Genomic DNA, 27,981 nt, shown 5'->3' on the forward strand with positions numbered 1-27,981 from the left:
CTAAGAGAGATGGCCAAATGACCATCCTTTTATTAATAAATATGCTGGCATTATTAATAAAATAGTTAAATTGCCTAGATATTATCTCTTGAACCTTTTTAAATGCCACAAAGTACATATAAAATATGAACAGCCGAAATATGAAGTTAATAACAATGTGTATGTACAGAGTAGTCAAATACAAGATAGCTTGGTAAGGAGGGCACTGACAATTGGGAGGGAGGGGGATTAGGAGAGATTTTATGCCAAAGATGGACCTGAGCTGCATATTAAAGGAAAGGGAGACTGTCAGGCAGAGGTAAGGAGGGAGGGCATTCCAAGCAAGGGGGATGGCCAGTGGAAAGGCAGGGAGATGGGAGAACGAGTGTTGCATGTGAAGAACATAGCTTAGTCCAATTTGGCTAGATTACGGAGTGTAGGAGGATGAGTAATATCCATGAGTCTAGTAATTTAGGTTGGGGTCAGATTTTATAAAAGCTAAGCAGAAGAACTTATGTTTTATCCTAGAGGCAACAGAAAATCACTAGAATTGATAGAATAGGGGTGTTGCATGATCAATTCTGTGTTTTAGGAAAATTACTTTGGCAGCAGTGTGTAGGATGAACTGTAATGGAAAGACTTGGGGTATTGAGTCCAACTAGGAGGCTGTTGCTAATGCAGGTGAGAGGTGATGAGGGCCTAAATTAAGGTGGTAGAGAAGGGATTGGATGTGCAGGATGTTGTAAATGTAGAAAAAGCAAGATATGGCAACTGATGTGAACATGTGGGGTGAAGGAAAGTGAGAAGTGCTGTGGTTAAGAAAGACTTTGGGAGACTGGAAGGATGGTGGAGCCTTTAACAGAAATGAAGACAGATGGGAAAAGGAATGATTTTAGGGAAAAAGAGAATGAGTTTAGTTTTGAATATATTGAGTTTAAGATGTCTCTGGGACACAAAGGGCAACCAAACTGTGCATACTCTTTGATCCAGAAATACCATTACTAAGTCTGTATCCCAAAGAGATCATAAAGAAGGGAAAAGGATCCCATTGTGCAAAAATATTTATAGCAGCTCTTTTTGTGGTGACAAAGAATTGGGTAATGGCTGAACAAGTTGTGGTACATGAATGTAATGGAATACTGTTGTGCTGTAAGAAATGATGAGCAGGTGGACTTCGGACAAACCTGGAAAGACTTACATGAACTGATGCTGGGCAAAGTGAGCAGAACCAGGAGTGATGAGGTCAGGAACCAGACTGCATGGGGTTGAGGAGTGAGTGAGAGGAAGAAGAAAGGGAGGGATGAACAATTAGAAAGGATGGGGAATGACTGTAAGGGCAAGCCCCTAGAAGAAGCAGGATGGAATAAAGTCAAAGGTACAAGTAATGCGGTTAGCCTCAGTGAGAAGGGTCACTTCATCAGAGACAGGCGTGAAAGAAAAGGGGGCAGCTAGGTGGCACCATAGTGCATAGAGCCTTAGCCCTGGAGTGAGGAAGGTCAAATTGGCTTTCAGACAATTACTAGCTGTGAGACTCTGGGCAAGTCACTTAACCTTGTTGGCCTTGGTTTTCTCATCTGTAAGATGGAGAAGGAAATGGCAAACCACTCTAGTATCTTTGAAAATCATGGGATCATGGAGAGTCAGACATGACTGAAACAACTCAACAACAAATATAGCACTAGAAATATTTCTTTTGATCCTCACAACCCTTCGAGGTAGGGGCTATTATTATTCCTATTTTACAGATGAGGAAGATAAGGCAAACACAAATCAAGTGACTTGCCCAACAGGGTCACAAAGCTAGTAAGTGTCTGATGCTAGATTTGAACTCAGGTCTTCCCGACTCTGTGCCCAGTGCTCTAGCCACTGCACCACTGAGCTGCCTCAAATTAAGTAACTTGCCCAGGGCCATACAATCAGGTTGTAGGAGAGATGGGTCTTGAATTCAGGTCTTTCAGGCTTCCACACCGCCCCTTATGGGTACAATAGCCCCTCCTATTTCTAGAATGTTTAAAATTTACAAAGCATTTTGTTCACACTATCCTTCTCTGATGTCAATGCAAAGAGTATGATTTGTTTTACAGATGAGAAAACTGAGGCCCAGGGAAGTGAAGTGACTTGTGAGGTCACACAGGTAGTAAATAACAGAGATGTTGGACTTGGAGTCCAGTAGGTGCTTAATAAATGCTTGTTGGATGACTAATGTGGAAATACATTTAATATGATTGTACATCTATAGCCTATATCAGATTGCATGTCATCTTGGGGAAGGGTGAGGGAGGGAGGAAGAAATCTGGAACTCAAAATCTTGTAAAAGTGAATGTTGAAAACTATCTTTGCATGTAATTGGAAAAAATAAAGTACTATTAAGCGAGAAAAAGATAAATGCTTGTTGATTTGACATGTCCTCTTTAATGCTTGATCACCACAGCGAAAGTAATAAACTATGTGTTAGCCTTGTTTAAACAACTGAACACTGGCAAAATGAGGGGCCTAATCCCAGAATCCTGATACCTTGATTCCTCTACCAACTGCTTCTAGTGATCTCTGCCTTCAGGTGAGATTAGCATGGCCTTCATTAATACTGGACACATTTGGTGTTCTCCAAACTCGAGATTCTTTCCTTCTTGTTTTTATTTATTTTTATTATTTCTTAAATAATAAATATTATTTTATTGACTTTCTTTTTTTACATCACAGACATTTCTGGATATAGCCCACCATTCAGTGAGTCCTTTCTTGTAACAAAGAAAAACAGTTAAGGAAAAACAACACAGTGACGGCATCAATGGATGCAGCATCTCCTACCCATAGTTCCCCATCTGAATACCAAAAGGAAAGTGCTTTGTTTCCTAGTCTGCTTTTTCACACCAAAATTGTTCAGTATTAAAATTACTCTGAGCTTAGTTTCTTTTCAGTATTCTTTTTGTTTACATTATTATAGTTGTGTATATTGTTCTCCTGCTTCTATTTACTTTGCTCTGAATCCATTTATATAAATCTTACTGTATTTCTCTATTTGTAATGTCTTACAGCCATTGCATTTACATGCCATAGTTCATTCAGCCATTCCTAAATCAATGGGCACTCACTTTGTTTAAAGTTTTTTGTTTTATTTTGTGTTTTTTTTTGCTTCCACAAAAAGTGTTACTATGAGTATAACTTGAGGGGGATCTGTCTGTCTTGGGGTACATGGTCAGTAGTGGGATCTCTGGGTCAAAGTATATAAGCAATTTAGTCACTTTTCTCCTTTAATTCTAAATTAAATTTCTAGAACAACTGGACCAATTTATGGCTCCAACAACATCCATGTCTTGTCTTTCCAACATTGACTACTTTGGTCTCCTGTCATCTTTGCCAATTTTCAGGGTACAAATGAGGTGATGTTTCAATTTACATTTTTCTTATTAATAATTTGAAGCAATTTTTTGAATGGCTGTTGATAGCTTACAATTTGTTTGAAAAACTTTGTTCGTATCTTTTTACCACTCATCTCTTGGGGGATGGCTCTTGGTCTTATATATTTGCATCAATTCCCTAAATATTTAGAGAGCAGACTTTTATCAGATAATTGGATGCAAATATTCCCCTCAGTGGACATTTTCCCTTCTTTCCTTGCTGCATTGATTTTGTTTGTGCAAAAGTTTTTTTTCTTTTCTTTCTTTAAACATTGTATATAGTTAAAATTATCCATTTTCTCTTTTGTGATCACCTTTAACCCTTCTTTGATTAAGAATTCTTCCCTAAACCATAGTTTCTTCTTTCTTCTTGCCTTTTTTCAAGGAGGGATGAATCCCAGCTGGCTTCTGAAAATGCATTTGCCACAATAGCAAACAGTTGACAGCAGAGAAAAACCACTATGCTCAGAGTGTTTGGCAGAAAAGATAATTCCTCTTCTTGCTGTTGCCCCAAGCATCCAAAGTGTTCTCTCCTCCTGTGTCTATTATTCTCTGGCTCTCTGGCTCTGTACAAAAGATGTCCTGAGTCATTAGTCATTTTTCTTCATAACTTGTGGTGACAAAGAGCTCCTAAGATTGTTGTGTTACTGGAACACAACTGGGATCACAAGAAAGATCTCCTTCAGGGAAAAAAAACAGCACATTGTTTTTTTTTTTTTTCTGATTGGTGAGCACGAAAGCAGCAGCACAACAATAATGACCATTTATTTTTTTTCTGGTATCCTTTTAATTCCCTATGCATTTCTCCCCTGAGGTCTAGTCAGGCATCTCTAACTAAGGGTATCACCCAATGGTCTTCATTTCCTGGCCCAAGGCTTCATCAATTTTAGCAGGGTTTTCTGGATTCCTTCTCAGTCCTCATCCTTCTTGACATTTCTGATGCTTTGGACATGGTCAACTACCCCCTCCTCTCTGATATGTGTCTTTGCCCTTGGCTTCCATGATAACACACCACTCTCTCGGTTTTCTGCTTATCTTTATGACTGCTTCTTCTCTGTTTCCTTTGCTGGATCCTTTCCTAACTATGTGATCTTAAGAAAATTATTTCCTCTTTGTAGGCCTCAGTTTCCTTTCTGTGAAATAAGAGGATTGGAATCAATGGTTTCTGAGGTCTCTTTTAGCTCTAGGTCTATGATTCAATGATTATCGTCTATCTCCCACATAATATGTATGGGTGTTTTAGCCCCTCTTTTATATACTTTCTTGTTGATCTCATCAGGTCTTGTTGGTTCAATGATCATCTCCATGCTGGTGAATTTCTCTGTCTGTCTGTCTGTCTCTCTGTCTGTCTGTCTGTCTCTCTCTTCCTCTCCCTCTCCTTCTCTAGTCTCTTTCCTCCCTCCTTTTCTCTTCTCTCTCTCTCTCCTTATATATCATCCATCCATCTATCTATCTATCCATCTGTAATCTATCTATCTATCTGTAATCTTGCTCCTGAACTATAGTCCTGCCTTACCAACTGCCTTCTGGACACCTCCATCTTCATGTCTCCCAATCACCTCAAACTCAACATGTACCCAATTGGACTTAACATTTTCTCTCCAATCCTTCCCATTCTCCAAACTTACTTATCTCTGCTGAAGATTGAGATGCTGTAACTGAGGCTAAAAACCTTGGGATCATCTTTGACTCTTCTTCTCCCATTCTTTTAACCCATTCCATATTCAAACAATTTCTAATTCCTGTTGATTCTATCTCACCAGTCCTTCCTGCATCCATCTCATTTTTTCTACTCACAATGACTGCCATCTTGATTCCTGACTTCTTACCTGGGCTATTTCAATAGCCTACTAATCAGCGGCCCTGCCTTCAGGTTCTCCCTTCTCCAAACTATTCTCTACACATGGGCTGACATAATGTCTTGTAATGCATGTCTCTTGACTATAGCACTTAGTGGCTTAGAACTCTTCAGAGATATCCTGATCATGGTGTATAGGAAAAATACCAATGTCATATCCTGGCATTTAAGGCCCTCTGTGGTCTGGCTCCATCTACCTATCCAGTCTTATTTCATGATCTTTCATCTCATGTCTATTCTCTGGCTTGCCAGCTCTGAACAAAAGAAGCCCTGAGGCAATAGGGATATTTTTCTCCTATTCTCCCCCTTCACAAGCTATGCTTCAGCCATAGGAGACTACTTGCCGTCCCCTAAGCTCAACCTGCCATCTCCCCCTTCTGGATATTGGTGCAGACCATTGCACTTTTCTCCACAAGGCTTCCTTCTCATCTTTACTTGCTAGAATCCTTCCCTGCCTTCAAGGCCCAACTGAGGGTGTCACCTCTACCTTGAAGCCTTCTGGGATTCCAACCATGCAGAAAAGTTTTTGAATTTTCCCACAGCACTTTGTCTAGATCTTTCTCTAGTAGCTCCTCAACCCCACACCCCCAACTGCCCAATCACAGTCTGGCTTGGTTCCTGTCTCTCTGTGCATATAGACAAGGATCAGCAAACCACAGGCTCTTTGAGACAAAGGGCTATATGATTTTTCATTTCTGTATAATAATAATAATAGCAGCTAGCATTTACATAGCACCTACTATGTGCTAGGCACTGTTTGTTTATGGAGGCAACTGGGGTTAAGTGACTTGACCATGGTCACACAACTAGTGAGTTGAACTGTGGTCCTGATTCTAGGGCCAGTGCTCTATCCACTACACTACCTAGCTGCCCTGGTGCTAAACACTTTTACAAATATTATCTCATTTTGATCCTCACCACACCCTCAGGAGGTAGATGCTATTATTGTCCCCATTTGACAGATGAGGAAATTGAGATTGACAGAGTTAAGTGACTTGCCTGAGGTCACACAGCTAACAAGTATCTTAGGCCACATTTGAACTCAAGTCTTGCTGACTCGAGATCCGGCGCTCTATCTACTGAGTCCTCTAGCGCCAGGGTGAATAGTAGGTGCTTCGTAAAAACCTGTCCAGCTGCAGGGGGCAGCTTACCTGGTATATTTTCCTTGAGGTTCGCAATCTTCTGTTCAATGTCCTTGTTCTGCTGGGTCATCTTCTGTAGCCTCTCCTCCAGAGTGACGATGGTCTGAGAATGCTGCTTGACCTGCTCCTTGTAATGCATGATCTCCACCTCCAGGTTTCTCTTCTGCAGGTTTTTCTCCTCCTCCACTATCTTGAGGGCTTCCTGCTGCTTCAAAAGTTGTTCCCCCAGAAGGATCTAGGGGGGAAAGGGGAGAGGGAGAGTGGTCAGTGGAAAGGGAGTGCTGGGCTTACAATTCATTTATCCCACTGTGCCTCAGTTTCCCCTCTAAAAATGAGGGTGTGAGAGGAAAAGGTCTCTGACTCTCCACCTAACATCCGTTGACTAGCAGGACTCTGAAATCCTTTCATGGAGACCATTAGGTCCTTAAGTGGCTTTTCTTAGATGGAGGCTTTTCAATGTAGGATCTAGCCAGAATTTTTGTTTTATTTTGGTCCAGTCTTATCATTTCATTAATGAGGTTGGCACAGTGGATAGAATGATGGACCTAGAGTCTAGAAGACCTGAGTTCAAATCCAGCATCATATATTTACTAGCTGTGTGACCCTAGGCAAGTCATTTAAAACCTCTACCTCATTTTCCTCATCTTTAAAATGGGTTTAATAATAGCACCTACCTCCCAGGGTCATGGTGAGGATCAAATGAGATAATTTTAAAAGCACTTAGCACAGTGCCTGGCACACAGTAGGTGCTGTATAAATGTTAGCTATTATTAAATATTACTATTGTTATTTAAACCCTCTGTCTGCCTCATTTTCCTCATCTATAAAATAAGGATGACAACAGCACTTTCCTCCCAGGATCAAAGGAGATAATACTCATAAAATGCTTTGCAAACCATAAATGTTACATGGAAGCTAGTTATTATAAAGATTAGGATTGATAATGAAGGTGATGATGATGATGATGATGATGATGATGATGGGAGCTGTCCATGTGGAAACTCCCTTTGCTAAACCAGACTGGCAACTCATCTGTAAGTTATAATTTTTAGTAGGTTGACAGTGGGCATTCTCAGTATTATTATAAAAATAGCTTTGATCTCACTGCCTCCTTGAAGGGGTCTCTGGGACCTGTAGGTGACCCCAGACCACACTTTGAGAACTGTTGCCCTATAGCAATGAAATCTCTTGTCCTGAATGAATGGATAAGAAAAACAGCCACTTAAAATCATTCATGCTTGGAGTCAGGAGGTGGGATGTTGTTTGCCAAGAAAGGAAAGGAGTAGAGACTCAGTGATTGGAAAGAGACCGTTTTGGAGACCCAGCAAGGAGACCAAGAAGGCTCGACTGGAGAGGTAGGAGGAGAACCAGGAGAAAGAGCATTGAGGGAGCATTTGTACAGACCAAGCAAAATTAGAACCTACTTGTTTCTTTCTGGCTTCACTGAGCTCCGCCAGGGCTTTGCTCAAACTCAGAGCGAGGGATTCTTTTTCTTTTTGGTCCTCGATATTTGTCTGCTGGCTTTCTTCCACCATGGTCAGGGCTTCATTTAAGTGAGAGCTTAAAACTCCCCTTTCTTGGGATTTAGATTCCACTTCCTGGAGAAGACAATAAGCATCAAATGAACAATAGACCCAACTCGTTTGGTTTTTTCCTATTCTGTGTAGGTGGTGTTGAGCTCTGTCCTATTTTTATGTACACAGTTCAGTACCAAAGTCAGACAAGTATGGCAGTGGGCCATACAAGGCACAAGATGGGGAGAAGGAATGTTGCTGTTCTCAACTAATTAAAAAAAAAAATGGAAAGATTACTTACGAAGTCCATGGCCATTCAAAGGAGAATGGCTGAACCATCCACACAGGAAAAGCCAAGTGGATAAAGAATGCTTATTGTCCAGATCAGTGGTATCAAGCGTTTGATGCAACACTTCTGAGTGTGGCCTTAACCAGATTAAAATGCAATTGGGGAAATATTTGACAAAATGAATAAAATACAATAAAAACATGAAAGAAGGGCAAGTCTTAATTTAATCTCTCTTGGCCTCAGTTTACTCATCTGTAAAATGGAGATAATAATAACCCCTACCTTGAAGGGTTGTTGTGAGGATCAAATGAATTGATATTTGTAAAGTGCTTTTTATTATCTCCATTTTATAGATGAGGAAACTGAGTCAGAGAGTGGTTTAAATGACTTGCCAGAGTCATACAGCTAGTCAGGTCTGAGGTTGGATTTGTACTCAGGTCTTCCTGACTCCAGACCCTGCCACTCTGTGAATTATGGCGCCACCTAGTTGCCTTAAAGAGCAACATAAATGTATTAGTTATTATGCCATCTACACTAACTGAGGAAATTCCTTACCAGGTGCTCTTTACATCAGTGAAGCCTAGAAAAACAAACTTGGACCACACATAGACTTTCAAGTTTATAAAGTACTTTATAGAATCTCACAACAATCTCTTGAGATTAGGTACTGAGATGCTATCCTTCACACATTACAGATGAGTAGACTGAGGTTCCAGGAGGTTAAATGACCAGTCCTGGGTCACACAGCTCTCACATGTTAGAAGTTAGATTTGAACCTGAATTACCCCAACTCCCAGGCTAGCCTTCCATCTGCCAAGCCATCCTTCCTCTGTCCAAAGAACCTTTCTTTTACCCTAATCAAAGCCTGGTGGCCTGGAGTTTCCTTGCTTATCATCCTCTAGATGTTTTTCCTAGAGGTTTTTCCCTGGCTTTCTCAGGCTCATACCTTTCTCAGTTGCCTTAAGTGGTTCTCAAGATCTTGGACTTTTTTCTTCTCTTCTTCCACAGCAGCCTTAGCTTGGTTCTTTTCTTGGGTCATATTGTTCTTCCAAACCTGAAAGTCAATCAGCAGCTTTTACTGAGTGTGAACATATTCAGGGAAAAGGGGGCTAAGGACAAAAGGCAAAAAGAAGTGAATGAAGGTCATAACTGTCTGCAATGGGAGGGCCTTAGAACACAGAATGTCAAAGCTGAGAGGGGCGTTGGAACAGAAAGTGTCAGAGCTGGGAGGGCCCTTAGAACACAATGTCAGAGCTAAAAGGCCCTTGTAACACAGAATGTCAAAACTGGTAGGGGTCTTAGAGCACAGAATTCTATTGGAACTCAAAACATGGCACACTAGAACACAGAATATTAGATTTTAAGAGACTTCAGGGGTCATCTGGTCCAACCCCTTGTTTGACAAAAGGCAGCCACTGAGGCCCATGGAGATTCAGTGGCTTTCTCAGTCTCATACAGACAGGGGACGAGGCAGGACTAGAATCCATTATCTTTGGACTTCCAGAACAGAATACAATGCTTCCTAAATCACAGTCACATTCATTCTTAGAAAGGGGAGCAAAGTTGCCCAGGTGCTTGCCCAGCTTTGTTTATGAAAGAGAATGCTAGAAATACTTGTCTGAACCATTCCTAATTAAGAAGGCAACTTGTCAGTGAATGGATTCAGGTCAAGTTGCTTAATACAATCATTGACATGTGGGAATCACCACAGTGAATACTAGGGAAAAAATTCGAAGAGTCTACCAATGTGGGACCAAGCAGGGAAAACTGGTTACGTTGTTTCTACTCGCTCACGGCAAGGGGTTGGAGGAAGTGACTCCAAGCTGTCCTCACTTACTCCCTACTGGTGTTTCTATAATTGGTTAATATTTGAGTTGTTTGGCTCTGAGAACACATTTTTTTTCCCCCATTGAAACAATGTTATAAATGGTGGCTGGCTTCCCAGACCAGCTCACAAGAAGCCTATTGGACCTATTATGTGGTTGAGATAGTGTATGTTGGGGTGAATAATAATCCTGCAGTTTTACTCATAATTGAATAAAAAAATACAATTAAATTGAATAAAGAATACCTGAAATTTCCCCCTCTCCCGCCCCAATGCTGAAGCTCACAGAAAAGGTTTAGTTAAAGGAGGAAGACAGAAAGTTTTGTGATTTTCCTGATGGGATTGGATATGTTTGAAACCTTTTTAGTGACTGAGGACACTAGAAGATTTTGAGTTGGAAGAGAATGTGCGCTTCTCCAGGCAGCAGCTAGGTGGTGCCATAGTGGATAGAGGGCCAGCCCTGGAGTCCAGAGTACTTGAGTTCAAATCCAGCCTCAGACGCTAGCTGTGTGACTCTATCACTTAACCCCACACACCTCAGTTTCCTCATTTGTGATGACTAACTTTAATAGACTTAGCTCTTCTTAGCAGTACAAGGATCTAAGACATCTTCAAAAGACTCATAATGGAAAATACTGTCCACATCTGGAGAAAGAACTATAGAGTCTGAGTGCAGATCAAAGAATATTATTTGCTCTCTCTCTCCTTGTTTGTTTCTTCTTTCTCATGGCTTCTCCCATTGGTTCTAATTCTTCTTTACAACATGACTAATGTGAAAGGTTTAATATGAATGTATATGTAGAGCCTATATCAGATTGCACTCCATCTTGGGGTAGGGGTAGGGGACCGATGGGGAGAAAATTTGGAACTGAAAATTTTATGGAAGTGAATGTTGAAAACTAAAAACAAATAAATTAATTTTTAAAAAATCTGCTTGCCCTCAAGGAGCTCACAGTCTAATGAGGGAGACAACATCAAATAACTACATAGAGACAAGATATAAGCTGGATAAAAGGAAGTAATGAACAGAGGCAGGGCACTAGCATGAGGAGGATGCTCATTGTAGAAGGTGAAACTTTAGCAGGGACTTGGAGAAGCCAGGAATCAGAGATGAGGAGGGAGCAAATTCCAGGCATGGAGGCCAGCCAGTGAAAATACTCTAAACTGAGAGATGGAGTGTTTTGTGGGAGGAAGAGCAAGGAGGCCAGTGTCACTGGACCCCAGAGTATGTGGAATGGAGTAAAGCATAAGAGGATTCATGATTTTTTTTAAGGATAAATTTCTAGTAATGGAATCAGCAGGTCAAAAGGTATAATCTGTTTTGGTATTCTTATTGTATATGATCTATGGACTGTTATTGTAGGACAGCTTAGGTAGCTCAGTGGATAGAGTGCTGGACTTTGAGTCAGGAAGATCTGAGTTCAAATCCTGCCTCAGGTACTTGGTAGTTCTGTGACCCTCGGTGAGTCATTTCACCTCTTTCTGCTTTAGTTTCCTCATCTGTAAAGTGGGGATGATAATACTTGCACCTATCTCCCAGGGTGTTGTGAGGATCAGATGAGATAACAATTGTAAAGTGGTTAACACAATGCCTGGCACTTAGTAAGCACTATATAAATGCGAGCTATTATTGTTATTATTATGAACTGAGGTGGGATTGGATTTTCCACAGAAGACCTGAGTTGGAATCCTGGCTTTGTTACTTACCACCTGTGCCACACCAAGGACAGCGTTTAACTCCTATGGATCTCAATTTCTTACTCAGGAAAGTGAGGAAGTTGGATAAGATGAACTTAAAATCCCATGATTTTATACCACATTGCTGCTTCCTCATGTACAACAACAACAGCAGTAATCATAAACTATAATAGCTAGCATTTATATAGAGCCCAAGTTTTGTAAAGGGCTGTAACAGTAATAATAATATATTTATATTAAATATATTTATATATCTATATCTATTCATATCTATATATCTTTTACTGTGTGCCAGGCACTGTGCTAAGTGCTTTACAATGATCTCATTTGATCCTCACAACAACCCTGTGAGGTAGGTGCTGTTATCCCCATTTTATGGGTGAGGAAACTGAGACAGACAGAGGTTAAGTGACTTGGCCAGGGTCACACAGTTATTAAGTGTCTGAGGCTGGATTTCAACTCAACACCTTCCTGGCTCTAGGCCCAGTGCTCTACCCATTGAAAGATTGCATTGGATAAACTTTAATGTCCTTTCTAGCTCTGTTGTTGAGATTCAGTTGGCCAACTGCTGTTAGGATCAGCCTTTCCCTTCACCTGCTTTTCTTGGCTTCTTCTGTTAGGAGATAGCAGAGACAGCATTTGACTTAGAATCTGAAGACCTGGGTTCAAGCCCTGTCTCTACCACTTAGTTCCTGTTTGCCCTTGGGCAAGTAGATTTCCCTCTCTGGGCCTTGGCTTCTTCACCTGTAAAGTAAAGGGACTGGACTCTATGTTCTCCAGGGTCCCTTCCAGCTCTCAACCCCATAATCAATTGTTTAAGAACCCCTGAACACACAATCAATCAACATTTATTAAGCACCTACTATGTGCCAGGCACTGTGCTAAGCCCAGAGGATTAAAAAAAAAGAAAAAAAAGTTCCTGCCCCCAAGGAACTTATAGTTTAATTTAGTCTCATCACTGATGATAGCATCTGATCAAAGTACACCAAAGACTTTTCATCTAAGTACATATCCAGAATTACAGAGAGGAAAAGCTCTCAGCCAAGTTGGTCAAAAAGGATAAGATTAATAATAAAGAAATGACTTTACCTGGTTTTCCTCTTCTTGCTTTTCCTGCAGCTGCTTGATCTGTTCCTTTATTTGCCTCTCATGCTCCAAGGCTTCTTCTTGCATCCTCTGCAGCAGGGAATGGTGAGCCTCCTCTAGGTTGCTGAGCTTGGCCTGGGGGAGAATGAGGCTGGCACAGGTCATGGGTATTGGTGGAAGAAGAACCACCACACCCCAGGCAGACTATGAAGTGAACAGTATCATGGGTCAAGCTGAGGTTCTCACTGTGTAACCAACACAGAGGGGCTGATTCCTGGCTTTGTTCATGATTGTGTGTGTGTGTGTGTGTGTGTGTGTGTGTGTGTGTATGAGTTAGAGAAAGAAAGTGTGAGAATATGTGTGTGAGAGTGTGTGAGAATGTGTGAGAGAGACAAAGAGAAAGAGTGTGTATGTGAAAGAGAATGTGTATGAAAGAGTGTGTGAGAAAATGTGTATGTATGTATATGTGTGTGTGTATGAGAGAGAGAGGGAGAGAGAGTATATGTGAAAGAGAGAGCATGTGAGAATGTGTATGTGAGTGTGTGTAAGAATGTGTGTGACAAAGAATGTGTGTGTATATATATGTATGTGTATGTGTGTGTGTAAGAAAGGCAGACAGAGAGAGAGAGAGAGAAAGACAGTAGGATGGGGGAAGAAGAAGAGAGAGAAAGTGAAAGGTGAGAATGTGTGTATGTATGTGTGTGTGTGTATGTGTGTGTGTGAGAGAGAAGAGAGAAAGGTAATAGGGTGGGGAGAGAGGAAGGAAGAGAAAGAGTGTATGTTTGAGAGAGAGACAGAGAGAAGAGAGAATGAGAAAGAAAGATAATAGGGTGATAGAGTGGGGAGAGAGAGAGAGATTTTGGGGGCAAGTGTATGTCCAGAGGAAGTAAAATAGAATGAACCCTGCCTGGCTTGGGGAAAAGGTGATGGTAGGCTTAGTTCTAGCCTCAGCTTGGTCACTAATTTGTTATCCAACTGTGGCCAAAAATCATTTCCCATCTGAACTTTCATTTCCACCTCTTTCCAATGATGGGGCTGACCAACATGCTCTCAAGATTTCTTTGACAGAGATGTGTAACATTCTCCTGTCCTCGAGTCCCCATGCCTGGGTCCTTTCTTCTGTCTCCTGAGGGAATTACACACACACACACACACACACACGTACACATGTACACACATACACATGTATGTGCACGCACACACACACACATACACACACATTCCTGAAGTTAACTTTATTTGGTGAACTTTCATTTGAAAGAGGAGGAAATGTGCCCAGGCTTGATGGGAAGAAAAGCCAAGGAGACCATAGCCTGAGTACGCTCCTGCATTGTTGGGTTGAGTAATGAAAGAGCTTCTGGATCTTGTACTTCTTATCATAGGACACTGGTGACAGTAGAGCCCTACTAACAGCAGATAACATTTATATACAGCCTACTGTGTGCTAAGCACTTTATAAATGTTATCTCATTTGATCCTCACAGCAACCCTGGGAGGGAAGTGCTATTACTATCCTCATTTTATAGCTGAGGAAACTGAGACAGACAGAGGTTAAGTAACTTGTCCATTGTCACACAGCTAGTCAGTGTCTGAGGCCAGACTTGAATTCAGGTCTTCCTGACTCCAGGCCAGGTGCTTCATCTACTGTGCCATTTAATTGCCCTAGACTATGGAATCTCAAAGATGGGAAGGGCCTTAGAACAGAGATTATTAGATCTAGAAGGGAACATAGAACATGGAATGTCACAGCTAGGAGGGTCCTCAGATCAGAGAATGTCACAGTGGGAAAGGTCCTTAAAATATAGAATGTCAAAGCTAGAAGGAGAACACAGAATGTCTGAGCCAGAAAGGCCCTTAGAATGTCAGAGCTGGGAGGTTCCTTAGAACTAAAAAATGTCAGATCTGAGAGGTCTCTTAGAATAAACAATGTCAGATTGTCAGATCTGAGAGGGCATAGAATGTCAGAGCTAGGAAGGGCCTTAGAATACAGGATGTCAGAGCTGGGAGGAACCTTAGAACATAGAATGTTGGAGATGGAAGGGACCCTAGGACATATGTCAGAGCTGGTTGCACCTTGGAATATAAAATGTTAGAGCTAAGAGGGATTTTAGAACACATGTGTGAGAGGTCATATGACATGGAATATGGAAAGGGAAAAAAAACCTTAGAACTCAATGTCAGAGGTGGAAGGCAGTTTAGAACATAGGATGGTAGAATGTCTGAGGTGGGAGAGTCTGTATAACATAAAATACAAAAGCAAGAAATATTAGAGCTGAAAGGGACCTCAAAGTTCTTCTAGATCAACCTCCTTATTTTACGAATGAAGAGAGCAAGGCCAGAGAAAAGGACAGTGATCTGGCCAACGTTGAGCCGGTGTCAGATCCGAGACTCTCCATCCAGGACTCCCTCTGCTCCACACTTCCGGGGCTGTGTCCAAAAGGCCATCACCTCCCTTTGCCATATGAGAGGGGGTAGCTTCACTAGCTAAGTCATCCTAAAGCTCCAGACATCCAAGGGATTGTGCCAATGCTAAGTAGTATAGCCATCTGAAATAAATTAAAATGAAACAAAAATGCACCATTACCTGGAGTTCCTGGTTCCTTTTCGCAATTTTCTTATGATTTTCCAGAAACTTACTGAAGTACAACGACAATCCTTAAAGAAGATGTAAAAAGATAATTAGTATCATGAACTTTCAGGGGGATTTCTCAACAGAGTACCTAGTAACATTAAGTGTGTGTGTGTGTACCTTTGATTTCATTGACTTAGGGAACTCCCAGATGAGGAAAATCTGTCTACTAGTGCAGATCAGCACCTCCCTCTGAATTTTGTAGTCTCAAAGTGTTGCCCTTAGAACACAGAATATCACTGCTGGAAGGGCTCTTCGATCACAAAATGTCTGAGCTGCACTCAATGGCTTTTGGGGGAGATAGAACCTGACCAGAGCTTGTATCACAAGTGCAGAGCCTTCTTGAGCATGCTCATCCCCAGGACTTAGCTAGGCTTGATTCTCAAAGGTCTTTGCTAGACAGAATGTCAGAGACAGAAGGGACCTTAGAAAAGAGAATACTAGATCTAGAAGTGAATGTAGAATATAGACTGTCACAGCTAAGAGGGTCCTCAGATCAGAGAATGTCACAATGTGGAAGGACCTTAAAATACAGAACACCAAAGCTGGGAGGGCCCTTAGAACACAGAATGACAGAGCTGGGAGGGCCCTTAGAGCACAGGATGTCAGAGCTGGGAGGGCCCTTAGAACACAGAATATCACAGCTGGGAGGGCCCTTAGAACACAGGATGTCAGAGCTAGGAGGGCCCTTAGAACACAGAATGTCAGAGCTGGGAGGGGCCTTAGAATACAGAATATTAGAGCTGGGAGGGCCCTTAGAACACAGAATGTCAGAGCTGGGAGGCCCTTAGAACACAGAATGTCAGAGCTGGGAGGGCCCTTAGAACACAAGAGGAGAATGTGGAGAACATGCCCCCAAGACCTTTCCTTTCTTAATAAGACTTCATGGGACCAAAGAATGCCATTAGAACTAGAAGAGACCTTAGCACATAGTACATTAGACTTGGAAGGTGGCCTTAGATCATTGAATGTTCTAGTTACAACCCTAGAACACAGAATGTTAGAGCTGTGAGGGACCTTAGGACACAGAATGTTACAATGAGAATGTATCTTAGAACTTAGAATATTAGAACTGAAAAAATCTTTGGAACACACAATGTCAAAACTGGAAGGGTTTTTAGAACACACGACATAAAAGCTAGAAGAAATCATAGAACACAAAACATCAGAGCTGGGAGGGCCCTTAGAACAGAGAATGTCAGAGATGGAAGATCCCTTAGAACACAAGACATTGAAGTTAGAAGGAACCTTAGAACATAGAATGTTCAGACCTGGAGATGATGGATAAACATGCAGAATGAGACATTTCTGGACATGGCCAATAAGGGAATTTTTTTTTGGCTTGATTTGTTACAAGGATTTTGTTTTTCTTTTTTGGGGGGAGAGGAGAAGATAGGAGTGGGAAGAAAATAAATGCTTGATAAAAATGAGGAGACTGGACGTGACGGCTTCCAAGGTATCTTTCAGTTCTAAATCTATGATCCTATGATCATAGGACCTGTGGGTGGTTTCATATTTGTCTTGGCAGCCCCAGCACCTGGCACATAAGGTGGCCTAATAGATACATTGGTTCACATCAGTGATTCTTCATGCTAAGAACTGGTAGGATAAACTAAAGACAGGGAAGAAAGGCCAGCAGGCCCAGCAACCTTTGTCGGAGTCAGACAGCTGGATGCCCACATTGTTCAGGAGCTGCTCGAATTCCTCCACCCAGCACACTACCATCTGCAGGATCTCCACGAGGGCTTTGTGCAGCCATGACACAGAGGCGTCCACAGAGAGGTTCTCAAAGTCACCGAGCTTCTTTCTCAAGTCATTGCCACAGCAAGACAATCTCAAGCAAGTCTGAAAAAGATGAGACGATGAAGGACAGTAGAAGTTATGGATGCAACAGGAGTCAAAGGGTACCCCAAGAATTCCTGGAGAATGGACTTTGCCACTTTGCTCTCCCTTCTCCTCCACCTGTAACTGTGACAAATAAGCAGTCTGGGTTGGGGGGCTGGGAGGGCTGTCTCTGTGTCTAGTTATACTAGATTTCTCTATGACTTCTCTGTCCTTTCCCTACACTGTGATTTGGAGTTATAAAAGTCAAATTAGGCCACTTCTTGTATTTATTCACACACAAAAAAATTCTTAAATGTCTGCTGTATGTACAAGACTTGGGGGACATCCCTCGTTTACATAAGACACAGACCCCGTCCTTGTGGAATGTTCTAATAATACCCAGCATTCTATGAGAAGTGCACAGACAGTAGTAAGAAAATGTTTTCTATGTTCTGAAGGGAAATGTTATAAATGACTAGGAGGGATCAGGGAAGGCTTCCTGGAGAAAGAGGCATGAATTATCCATCAGACCCCACATAGCATTTTGTTAGGCCTAGTACATTTATCTTGTGTTTTACTGTACTTTTACTGTGTATAGTAGAGTTCTAGAGAGGCAGTGTGGTAGAGCAGAGAGAGCTGGCCCCAAAAGCCTCTGATACATATTGGCTCTGTGGCCCTGGGTGGGTCACTTAGCTTCTCAGTGGTGCTAGGCAACCTGTCAGACTGTAAGATGTCACCCTCTCCCTCACCCTCATGTTTCCCTATGCCAGTGAAATCACAGTTTTAGTGTTTACTTCCCCATCATGGTTGGAACTGTGTCTTCTCTGAACTAGGTATGTCCCCCAGGGCCTATCTCAGTGCTGTGTATACAACAGGCATTTAATAAAAACCTTTTGAGGAGGCACAGTGCATTTGACGTGGAAATAGGGACACCTGAGTTCAAACCTCACCTCAAATACTTATTAGCTAGGTGACCACAGGCAAATCACTCAACCTTTCTAAGCCTCAGCTTCTACACTTGGCAAAATGGGGACAGAGACACATAGACTGCCCTCCTAAGAGGACTGGTATGAAACTAAAGTCAGATGAGATATGGAAAGTGCTTTGTAAACTTTTGAGCACTGTATACATTTGGGCCATTATTATTAAATAATAACATTACAATGTATTATAACATACTACATACTATATAACATATAATAATCTATGTCATATAATAAAATATAGGTTATATATTATATTATTACATATATTCTCATACACCAAATTATATAACATTGTATAATATAAGCATTTTCAATTACAATGATAGTAATAATAATGATGATCATGATATCAATAATTGTAATTATTATAATTTATAATAATGATATTGTAAAAACTGTAATAATAATAATAATAATAAGGATATTAGGGGCAAAGGGAGGGGGGGGTGCTCTAGGCATAGGAAATAACCTGGGCAAAGGTAAGAGAATGAGTGAGTGCTTGGCCCATGCAGAAGGGACCAGGCTCCCAGGCGCACAGAGTCTACGGAAGGCTTATGGGCTCATAGCTGGAGAGATGAAAGGGACCTCAGAGGTCATCTAGTTTAATTGCCTCATTTTACAGATCAGCAAAGTGTGGTCCAGGGAGGTTAAGGGAAATTATGGATTTCCAAAATCAATTTCCATACTAGGATTTGTTTCAGAAACTAGGACCAAATCTGATCATTTCTGTAAATCATTGGCTGCGGCAGCATCACTAACATATATAGTTTAGGTTTTTCCAAGTTTTAGCTATTAACCTTTAATAGTTTTATGAACTTGAAGTTGTAGTAAGACATTTTGGAGACACCTATATATATTACTTCATTTGGTCCTCACAATAACCCTGAGAGGTGGTGCTACTATTATCCCCCCCCCATTCTACAGATAAGAAAACTGAAGTCTAAGAGAGATTAAAGGCACTTGCCCAAGGCCTCAAAGCTACCTGGCACCAGAGGCAGCATTCAGACTCAAGCCATTCTAACTCTAAATCCAGTTCTCTCTCTAGTGGCCTACTTAGCCGCTACATCAAAATGCCTGTTGACAAAAGTTCAGCCCAGTTCCCTGACTTGAGAACATGATGCTGATCTGGCATATTTGGAAAGTTCTCAAATTTTTGCTGCTGTGGCATACTGCTGGGGGGAGATGTGCCAGAAATTTAAAGTCAAAGGCAGGATGAGAACTTGCCTTTACCCAGTCTGGTAGTCATACGCTTGGGCTTTCCGAGTGAGCTCACAGAAGCCACCCTTCCACTGATGCAAGATATCAAAACTCTGCCCAGGTGGCACCAGCCCATCTGTACAACAGACACATCTATTTAATGCAGGAATTTGAGATTTTTGGAAGGCACCTTCATTTTCTCTTTCCAGACAAGTCTCTCTGATGAGGGAAGATAAATGTAACAGCAGAATTTCAGGACTATTCTAGGTCTCAGTGACCATCCAATGTCAGACCACATCTGAATAGCTGGGGAATACAAGCACAGGATTTAAGAGTTGAAAGAGGCCTTACAGATCACTTAGTCTAATCCTACCACTTTACAGAGGAAGAAACCCAGTGAAGGGCACATAGGTCATCACAGGACTATGAACCTGATTCCAAGTCTTATCCTTTTCTGCTCTTACCACTTTGCTTGATAAGTTGTTAACTGTTTCTGGGGGAAAGAGTTGTTTGAGTGCCATGTTACCAGAGGTAGTTAGCTCAAGGGAGTACGTTGAGCTTTTGCAAGGGTGGGACTTGGAGGTGGGGTAGGAGTAGGGGGCAGAAATGGAAGCTGCTGGGGTGGAGAACAGGCTGATATGACAGGGTGAGGTTAGGCCTGACTAGGCGATTGGCCTCAAACACGTACAATGTGGTATAGTGTTAAGAACACTGGATTGAGAGTTAGAAGGTCTGGGCATAATTATTGGCTTTGTTACTTACTCTATGACTTTGCAAATAACTTCCCCTCTCTGGACTTCAGTTTCCTTTTCTGGGAAAGGAAGGTGTTGGGGAAGACTATAGATCTATGCAAAGGCCTTTGTACACCTTAAAATGCTGTATCAATGTCAGTAGCTGCTTTTGTTGTGATTATTATTATTGTTGCTATTTCAATTCTGATAGAGGTGGCACAGTGCACAGAGTGCTAAAACTGGAGTCAGGAAGACCTGAGTTCAAATACAGCCTCAGACACATACTAATTGTGTGACCCTGGGCAAATCACTTTACCTCTGTTTGCCTCAATTTCCTCAACTATAACATGAGGATAATAACATCCTTTACCTTGCAAGGTTGTTGTGAGGATCAAATGAGATAATATTTGTTTAAGCAATTAACATAGTACCTGGTACATAGCTGGTGCTAAATAAATGCTTGTTGCCTACCTTTTCCTGATGTCCTTTTTTCTAAGCTCCCTCTCAGCTCTGATATTCTGTGTTCTAAGGTCCTTTCCAGTTCTGACATTCTGTATTCTAAAGCCCCTCCAAGCTCTGACATTCTGTGTTCTAAGGGCCCTCTCTGCTCTGACATTCTGTGTTCTATGATCCCTCCCAACTCTGACATTCTGTTCTAAGATCTCTCCCAGCTCTGACATTCTGTGTTCTAAGGGCCCTCCCAGCTCTAACATTCTGTGTTCTAAGGGTCCTTTCAGTTCTGACATTCTGTGTTCTAAGATCTCTCCTAGCTCTGACACTCTCTGTTCTAAGGGTCCTCCCAGATCTGATATTTTCAATGGTCCTATGGGCAATAAACCAATATAAGAACTTCCCAATCTGTTCCATAAACCCCTCTTACTTTAGAGCAGGATGATTTTCAAAACAAGAAGAGCAAAAACTAAACTAACTTGGCATTTACTAAAGGGCACAAGTGACCTGGCAGTCTTCCAAGAAGGCCTTCAGCTTGTCCATTTGGACCAGGAGCTCCTCCTTGCTGGGGTCGGTGGACCAGCTGCTCTTCTTCGCGACGATTTTTTTCTGCTGCAAGTTGAAGTTGTCCTCGATGACATGGGAGATCGTCTCTACCAGCTGGTCATAGGGAAGAACAAACACCCACCAAAAAATGGGTCAAGTGGGAGCAATTCTGAGAGAGGTGTGAGGGCAAGTGTGAAAACTGGGGAATGCTGGGAGAAAGGTAACTTCAGTCCGAAGACTTGGATTCATGACTCATCACTGGAGAAATCATAGACTGGGCTCTCCGACTGATTAATTAAAGTGTGTAGTCATGGGCAAGTCTCTTTGCCTTTTGAAGTCTTAGTTCCTATCTCTGTAAAATAGGGATAATAAAATATTTGCACTATCTCCGTCCTAGGAACTTAGTTGTGAAAGTGTCTTGTAAACTTTAAAGAAATGCCAAATGAGTTATCTGTTGAAAGGTAGTGTATATAGTGGAAAGAGCTCTAGATGGGGGCTGAAAGGACCCGGGTTCACATCCTGGCTCTGGTGCTTATTAGTTGCATGAATTTGGGTCACTTACATGGCCTCACTAGGCCTCAGTTTGCTCATCAGTGAAATTGTGGGGCAGGTTCCTTCCTATTCTGAATCTTTGATTGTGTTTGACCACTACCTCTGATGCTACCTGTGTTACCTTAGATGAGTCACTTTACCTTCCTTGGGATCAAGTTCCTCTTCTGTAAAATGTAGGAGTTGGCTTAGATGGCCTCCAAGTTCCCTTCCAGTTCTAAATCTAGGATTGCAAGAGCCTTCTTGGGCTTCTTTTTCCTCCTTTGTAAAATAAGGGGGTTGGACATGATGCTTTTGAAGTCCCATAATCTTTCTGAGCCTGTTTCCTCATTTGGAAAAACAGGAATAATTCTTCTACTACCTACTTCATGGAGTTAATGTGAGGAGGCTACCGGGCAGATTTATAACATTGTAGAAATATGATTTATCAATATCAGCCATCCTGATAAGAGATAGTATTGGGGAAGCCACATGAAATGACACCAGAATTGAGACTGAATGTCAAGACTAACCTTGATTCCAGAGGACTGATAATGACCGGTATCTCCCTTCTCTCACTGCAAAGGTGGGGGGTTATCAGAATGACAACATCTGACAGTGTATGCAACATTCTGCAGATGCTACACATTAACCCACCATCTCTCCAACAAGAGACACTGATCACCACGGGTCCTTTGGAAACAAGGCTGCTTTTGGATCAGTTCATTTTTCAATCTTGTTCGACTCTTCATGACCCCATTTGGGATTTTCTTGGCAGAGATACTGGAGTGGTTTGCTATTCCCTTCTCCAGCTCATTTTACAGATGAAGAAACTGAGGCAGGCAATAGGGCTGTTGGGGTTGGGGTTTGGAGGAGATTCTAAATCACCGATCATGTAGATCAGTGAGGGATTAGAATCCTCTAATCTGACTCAGTGCTTGGCACATAAGAGACCATGCTTGAATGCTATTTGACTGACTGACTAGTTCAATCACTTCATTTTTGCAGGGAAGGAAACTGAGGCCCAGAGCTGATAAGTGAGCTGCCCAAAGTCACACAGAGAGTAAGTGGAAAGCCTGAGAGTCAGAACCCAGATCCTCAGACTCCAAATCGATAACATCTGGCTGAAGCATCTAGGCTCCTGCAATAATGCCAGGATATTTCTAGACTGACGAAGGCTTACTGCCATATGCTTGACCTCTAAAGGTTCTGCCTTATCACAGAAAGTTAGTAAGATGGTCATTTAAGCCACAAAATTCAATGATAGGATAGAGCATGAGTATGATCAGTGGCCGGCCAGCAAATGGAATCCATGCATGCAAAGGGAAATACAGCACCTCTACCCTGTGGCCCAATCCTCTGGACAGAGCTGAGTGTGGGGAATTTTCTTGCTTAAACTGTTAGGAGAGGAGGTTATGCCATCCACCTACAGAGATGGAACAGGAGAATTGGACCGAACAAGAGCTGTTACAACTAACAGCCAGAATCCAGGTCAACCAGCTATACCACATATCCCAAGGATGAAATAAGTGAGGAGACCAGAAGGTCTGGTTGAAGCTTCTCTTATCAAGAGATACAGTCTTTTGAAGGCTTCCAAGTTAAGAAAACCTATGTTCAAATCCAAATTGTCAAGCTACGTGACCCTAGACAAGTCACCTAACCTCTCTGTGGCAGTTAACTCTCTAAAACTTGGATTCTTAACTTGAGGCCCATGAACTTTTAAAAAATAAATTTGATAACTGTATTTCAGTTTAATTGATTTCCTTGATAAATCTATATATTTTATGTTAAGCATTTGAGAATGTTCTGAGAAAGGGTCCATCAGTTTTACTGGACTGTTCAAGGAGTCCTTAATACAGAAAAAGTAAAGACCGTAAATTTCATGTGACTAATATGGAGATAGGTTTTTCGTGACTACATGAGTATAACCTGTTGCTTGTCTTCTCAATGAGGGGGGTGGGGAGGGAGGGAGAGAATTTGGAACTCAAAATTTTAAAAACAAATGTTAAAACTTGTTTTTACATGTAATTGTGGAAAAATAAAATACTAAATAAATGAAAGAAAGAAAAAACCCTGTAAGTTTCAAATACCCATCTGAACCAGTAAAGGGAATTTTCACAGTGGAAGTTTCCTATCCTAATGAAATAAAAGATCTGGGACTTCCTCCTCTCCCCTCTCCCCTCCCCTCTTCTCTCCTTTAAAAAATCTTGTACCAAGGAGTCTCCTTGGTGGAAAATTACTTAGGTGAATCACATGAGATTGACACCTGGTCTCCAAGAAATTGGATGAGTATTTTATGGAAATGTTGTGAGAACATTCAGGCTGTTGCTTCAATACCAGAAATCCCACAAAATCAAAACAAATCTTTCTGTTGTAGCTACAGGGAGAAAATGATGTGCCAGCCGAACAAACAGGGACATACGTTCTCAGGATGGGATCCGAAGTCACTCGTGCTTGACGGGCAGTGAGGGACCTGCCATCAGAAGCGGGACTCACCTGCTGATTGGTGACGATCCTGGACTGAGGAGATTTCCCTCGGCCATAGACGACTTCGATGATTTGACTTCGGAAATGTTCCAGCTGAAGCAGAAAGAGTGACCATCAGGGGAGAGACAGTCAGCTGTCCACAATCTGCTATCTCCCTTTGCGCGAGCCTGGGGCAGTGGCCTCGTTAAGAAAATCTTAGGCTGCCCCCGGTGAGAGGGCGGGGACCACAGAAGAAAACAGAAAGCTTGGCCTTAATTGACAGGGAGGCCCTTCTGCCTTACTTAATTGACCCACGTGACTGCCAGACGTATTCTAAGACAGGAACAATGGCTGTGAATGGGTCTTCTAGTCAATTACCCACTGGAGGTGCCCATGACCTTGACAGCTAAGAGCCGAAGCTATAAGCTATAGTGAGATGGGTAATGAGCATGGAGGCCTGGAGCCACTCATTTGTGTGAGTTGTCAGGCATTACCGTGCTGCTTCAGTGTTTAGGATGGGGGTGGGAGTGAGGGGGAGGGGTCACATGATTCAAAGTTGAAAGGCATTTTATAGACAGACACCATCTGAAAGGGCACTGGCCTTTAAACCAGGGGGCCTGAAGCTGAATTCCGGTTCTGACACTCACTGGCTATGTGAGCCTGGGCAAGTATGACCCTCAGTTTCCCCAACTGTAAAATGGGGGTAGTACTGTTTCTTCCTATAACATTTTATCTCCAGTGAGAACTACAGCCATTCACATGGCAGAGTCTTCAGGAAAAAGACTTGCTTAAATAACCTGATTAATTAAGACAGGAGTTATAACACAAAGCCCAAGACAGTTGTCCTATTTGTCCAGTTTCTGCTGCTTATACCTTTAAAACCTCACCAGGGCACGAGTGATTCACCCATGAGGGAGGATGGTCAAAGAAACTTACCCCCAATGTGTGTATCTCTCAGCCTGATTCCTGTCCCAGACTAACAAATACCTCTCCTTCTCCTAGTTACCCAGTTGGTTTACCTCTTACTGAACTGAAGTGAACAGCTGCTTAAGTGCTTAAGTGAACACCTGAGGACAGGATTCAGATTTCTGTACTGTGATTTAATAAACTAGTGGGCTCTTGGCTAAAAATGTGGCATATCTAAAATGGTTGAGTAAAAACTTCTATGCCTTAGAGCCTTATAAATGTAACCAAAAGTAGTTTAGTGTGAAAAGAAAGGTTGCCTGCCAAGCAAGATGAAATAAAGGATGTGTAGAATATGGGAAGAAGAATAACGAGAGAGGTCTAGTAATGCAAAGGAACCGAAAATCTAAGAAAAGAACCAGTAATAAAATTCACAGCCTCACATATATGAAAATATGTGTATGTGTGTATGTATACATATGTATGTGTATATGCATATATTCATCAACAAATGCACCAAATACGACTAGTAAGGTGAGCTAAAAGTCTTAATTCGGTATCACTGAAGCTTGATGGCAGATGGGGGGATCCACGTGTGGAATATCAATCTGGAAGGACATTTTTGTTGTTGAGTCATTTCAGTCATGTCTACCTGACTGGAAAAAAAGGACAGGTAAAAGCAAAAATGTGGAGAGGGAGAGCAGAATATAATTGCATAGTAAGAAGGTATGTTCACTTGAGGAAATCCTGTAGCTAAAGATGAGGAAGCATGATCAAGAACATCTGGGTGAAGATCAACACAACCAATTGTTGCCAAGGCCTGTTGACATCACCTTCACTACGTCTCTCAATACTTTCCCTTCTCTCCTCTGACACTTCTCCCCCTGGTGTAGATATCATCTCATGCCTAGATTACTATAATAGCCTGCAGGTGGGTCTGCCTGCCTCCTATCTCTCCCCACTCCAGTCCATCCTCCATTCAGCTGTCAAATTGATTTTACTAAAATGTATGCCTTAAGGCAGCCAGGTGGATAGAGTGCTGGGCCTGGAGTCAGGAAGATCTGAGTTCAAATCTGCCTTCAGATACTTACTAGCTGTGTGACCCTGGGTAAATTGTTTGCCTCAGTTTCCTCATCTGTTAAAATGAGCTGGAGAAGGAAATGGCAAAGCACTCTGGTATCTTTACCAAAACAAAACAAAACAAAACAAAACAAAAAAAAACACAGAAAAAACAACTAAAAAACCAAAAGGGGTCACAGAGAATCTGAAACAACTGAAATGACTGAACAACAACAAAAATGTCAATCAGATCTTCTAACTCCCATTCAATAAACTTCAGGGGCTCCTTATTACCACCATGATCAAATAATCATGATCAATATATATGATACTGACATATATATATATACATATATATATAATATACATATATATATACTGATAACTGATTCATGATCAAATAATCAGATCGTTAATCTCTGTTTGGCTTTTATAGCTCTCATAACATGGCCCCTTCCAACCTTTGCAGCCTTCTTACACCTTACTTCCTTCCGTATACACCATGCTCCAAGTGATGCTGACCTCTTTGCCATTCTTTGCATAAAACGCTCCATCTCCTGACTCCAGGTATCTTCCCTGGCCATCCTCCAGTCCTGGAATCCTCTCCCTTCTCATCTCCACCTCCTGGCTTCTTCCAGTCTCAGCTCAAATCCCAGCTTCTTCAGGAAACCTTTCCCAGCCCTCCTTACTCTTAGTGCCTTCTCTCTGAGACTACCCCCCCCCATTTACACTGTATATATCTTGTTTGTAATTAGTTGTTTGCATGTGAGCTTCTTGAGAGCAGGGACTGGTTTTTTGTTTGTTTGTTTGTTTTTGCCTTTCTTCATATCCCCAATGTGTAGCACAGTATCTGGCACATAGCTGGTACTTAATAAACGCTACCTGAGTGACTGAGAGGCAAAAGCCATATTGCTATAGGAATATATTGCTGACCAGAGAGGTCAAACAATAACCTGCATATGACCTGCACAATTCTCAAATGTTGTCCAAACTAGATTAAAATGCAATTGAGAAATATTCAGCAAAATAAATAAGGATACCATAAAACATAGATAAGGTTAATAAGTGGTTTTCTAAGTCAATATATGGTTCACAGGGTTGCTTTTTATGGTTTAGTGGCCTCTGTTTCTTTTTTAGTTCGATACCACTGCTACAGATTATATGGACCAGTGGAGGAAATAGATGAAGCATTAGGAAACAACCCAATTCCTGGCGTAGTGCTTTGGGGACCATGACACTTTCAAGAAACACTTGATCTTAAGAGGGTGATCAGGGATTCAACATCTTTTGGGGAAAACCAAGATTTCAATTTTAAAAAAACAATTTGTTAAGCACCTACCATGTGCCAGGCACTATGCTAAGGATTTTATAAATATTTATTTATTTGATCTTAAGTTTATCTCATTTGATCTCAATAGCTTAAGAGATTAGAAAAAGAGAAGTGGCATGATCTAGGACCAAAGAGAGTTTATCAACAGTAGAGTGAGGATTCCCAAGGGTGGAGTAAAATGGAGGAGAGTCTAGAGGGCTGTAGGATTGGGGACAAGTAAGACTGAGGTGGGTAGGGATGAGAGGACCAGAAGAGATAGGGGAAGGAGCACAATTTCACCTCAGCATGGAGTAAGAGTAATGAGAACTGGGCATTTGCCTAAGCACAGGACTTTCAAGAGCTAATGGTAGGAGGCACCCAACCTTTAGGATCCTTTGATGACTGAGCAAGAAGTTAATGTTGGCCATCATTGACATCAACTCCAAGAGTGCTGAGATCTTCTAAGGTTCCTAGACTCTGGTGGCCTAGGGCCACCCTAGGGTGATTAGGTTCTTTGGGACTGAACTGACATTCCTCAACCACTCTGAAGCATCATCCCAAGAT

The 27,981-nt window shown here is 41.7% G+C and overlaps 1 protein-coding gene across 1 annotated transcript in view; it reads right to left on the bottom strand.

The window, feature by feature from the left end:
- FHAD1 (forkhead associated phosphopeptide binding domain 1) overlaps positions 1-27,981 on the bottom strand; it is a 174,400-nt gene that overhangs the window by 54,923 nt on the left and 91,496 nt on the right. The window contains exons 12-19 of the mRNA XM_027859802.1: positions 24,177-24,260; positions 21,114-21,266; positions 17,068-17,263; positions 15,374-15,444; positions 12,793-12,924; positions 9,127-9,234; positions 7,802-7,975; positions 6,387-6,612 (exon numbers count right to left, since the gene is read on the bottom strand). Coding sequence (XP_027715603.1) covers positions 6,387-6,612; positions 7,802-7,975; positions 9,127-9,234; positions 12,793-12,924; positions 15,374-15,444; positions 17,068-17,263; positions 21,114-21,266; positions 24,177-24,260 — 1,144 coding nt within the window. The remainder of the gene's footprint in view (positions 1-6,386; positions 6,613-7,801; positions 7,976-9,126; positions 9,235-12,792; positions 12,925-15,373; positions 15,445-17,067; positions 17,264-21,113; positions 21,267-24,176; positions 24,261-27,981) is intronic.

Source organism: Vombatus ursinus, unplaced genomic scaffold (assembly GCF_900497805.2).
Source record: "Vombatus ursinus unplaced genomic scaffold, bare-nosed wombat genome assembly UNPS02014172.1, whole genome shotgun sequence".
Lineage (NCBI taxonomy): Eukaryota > Metazoa > Chordata > Mammalia > Diprotodontia > Vombatidae > Vombatus > Vombatus ursinus.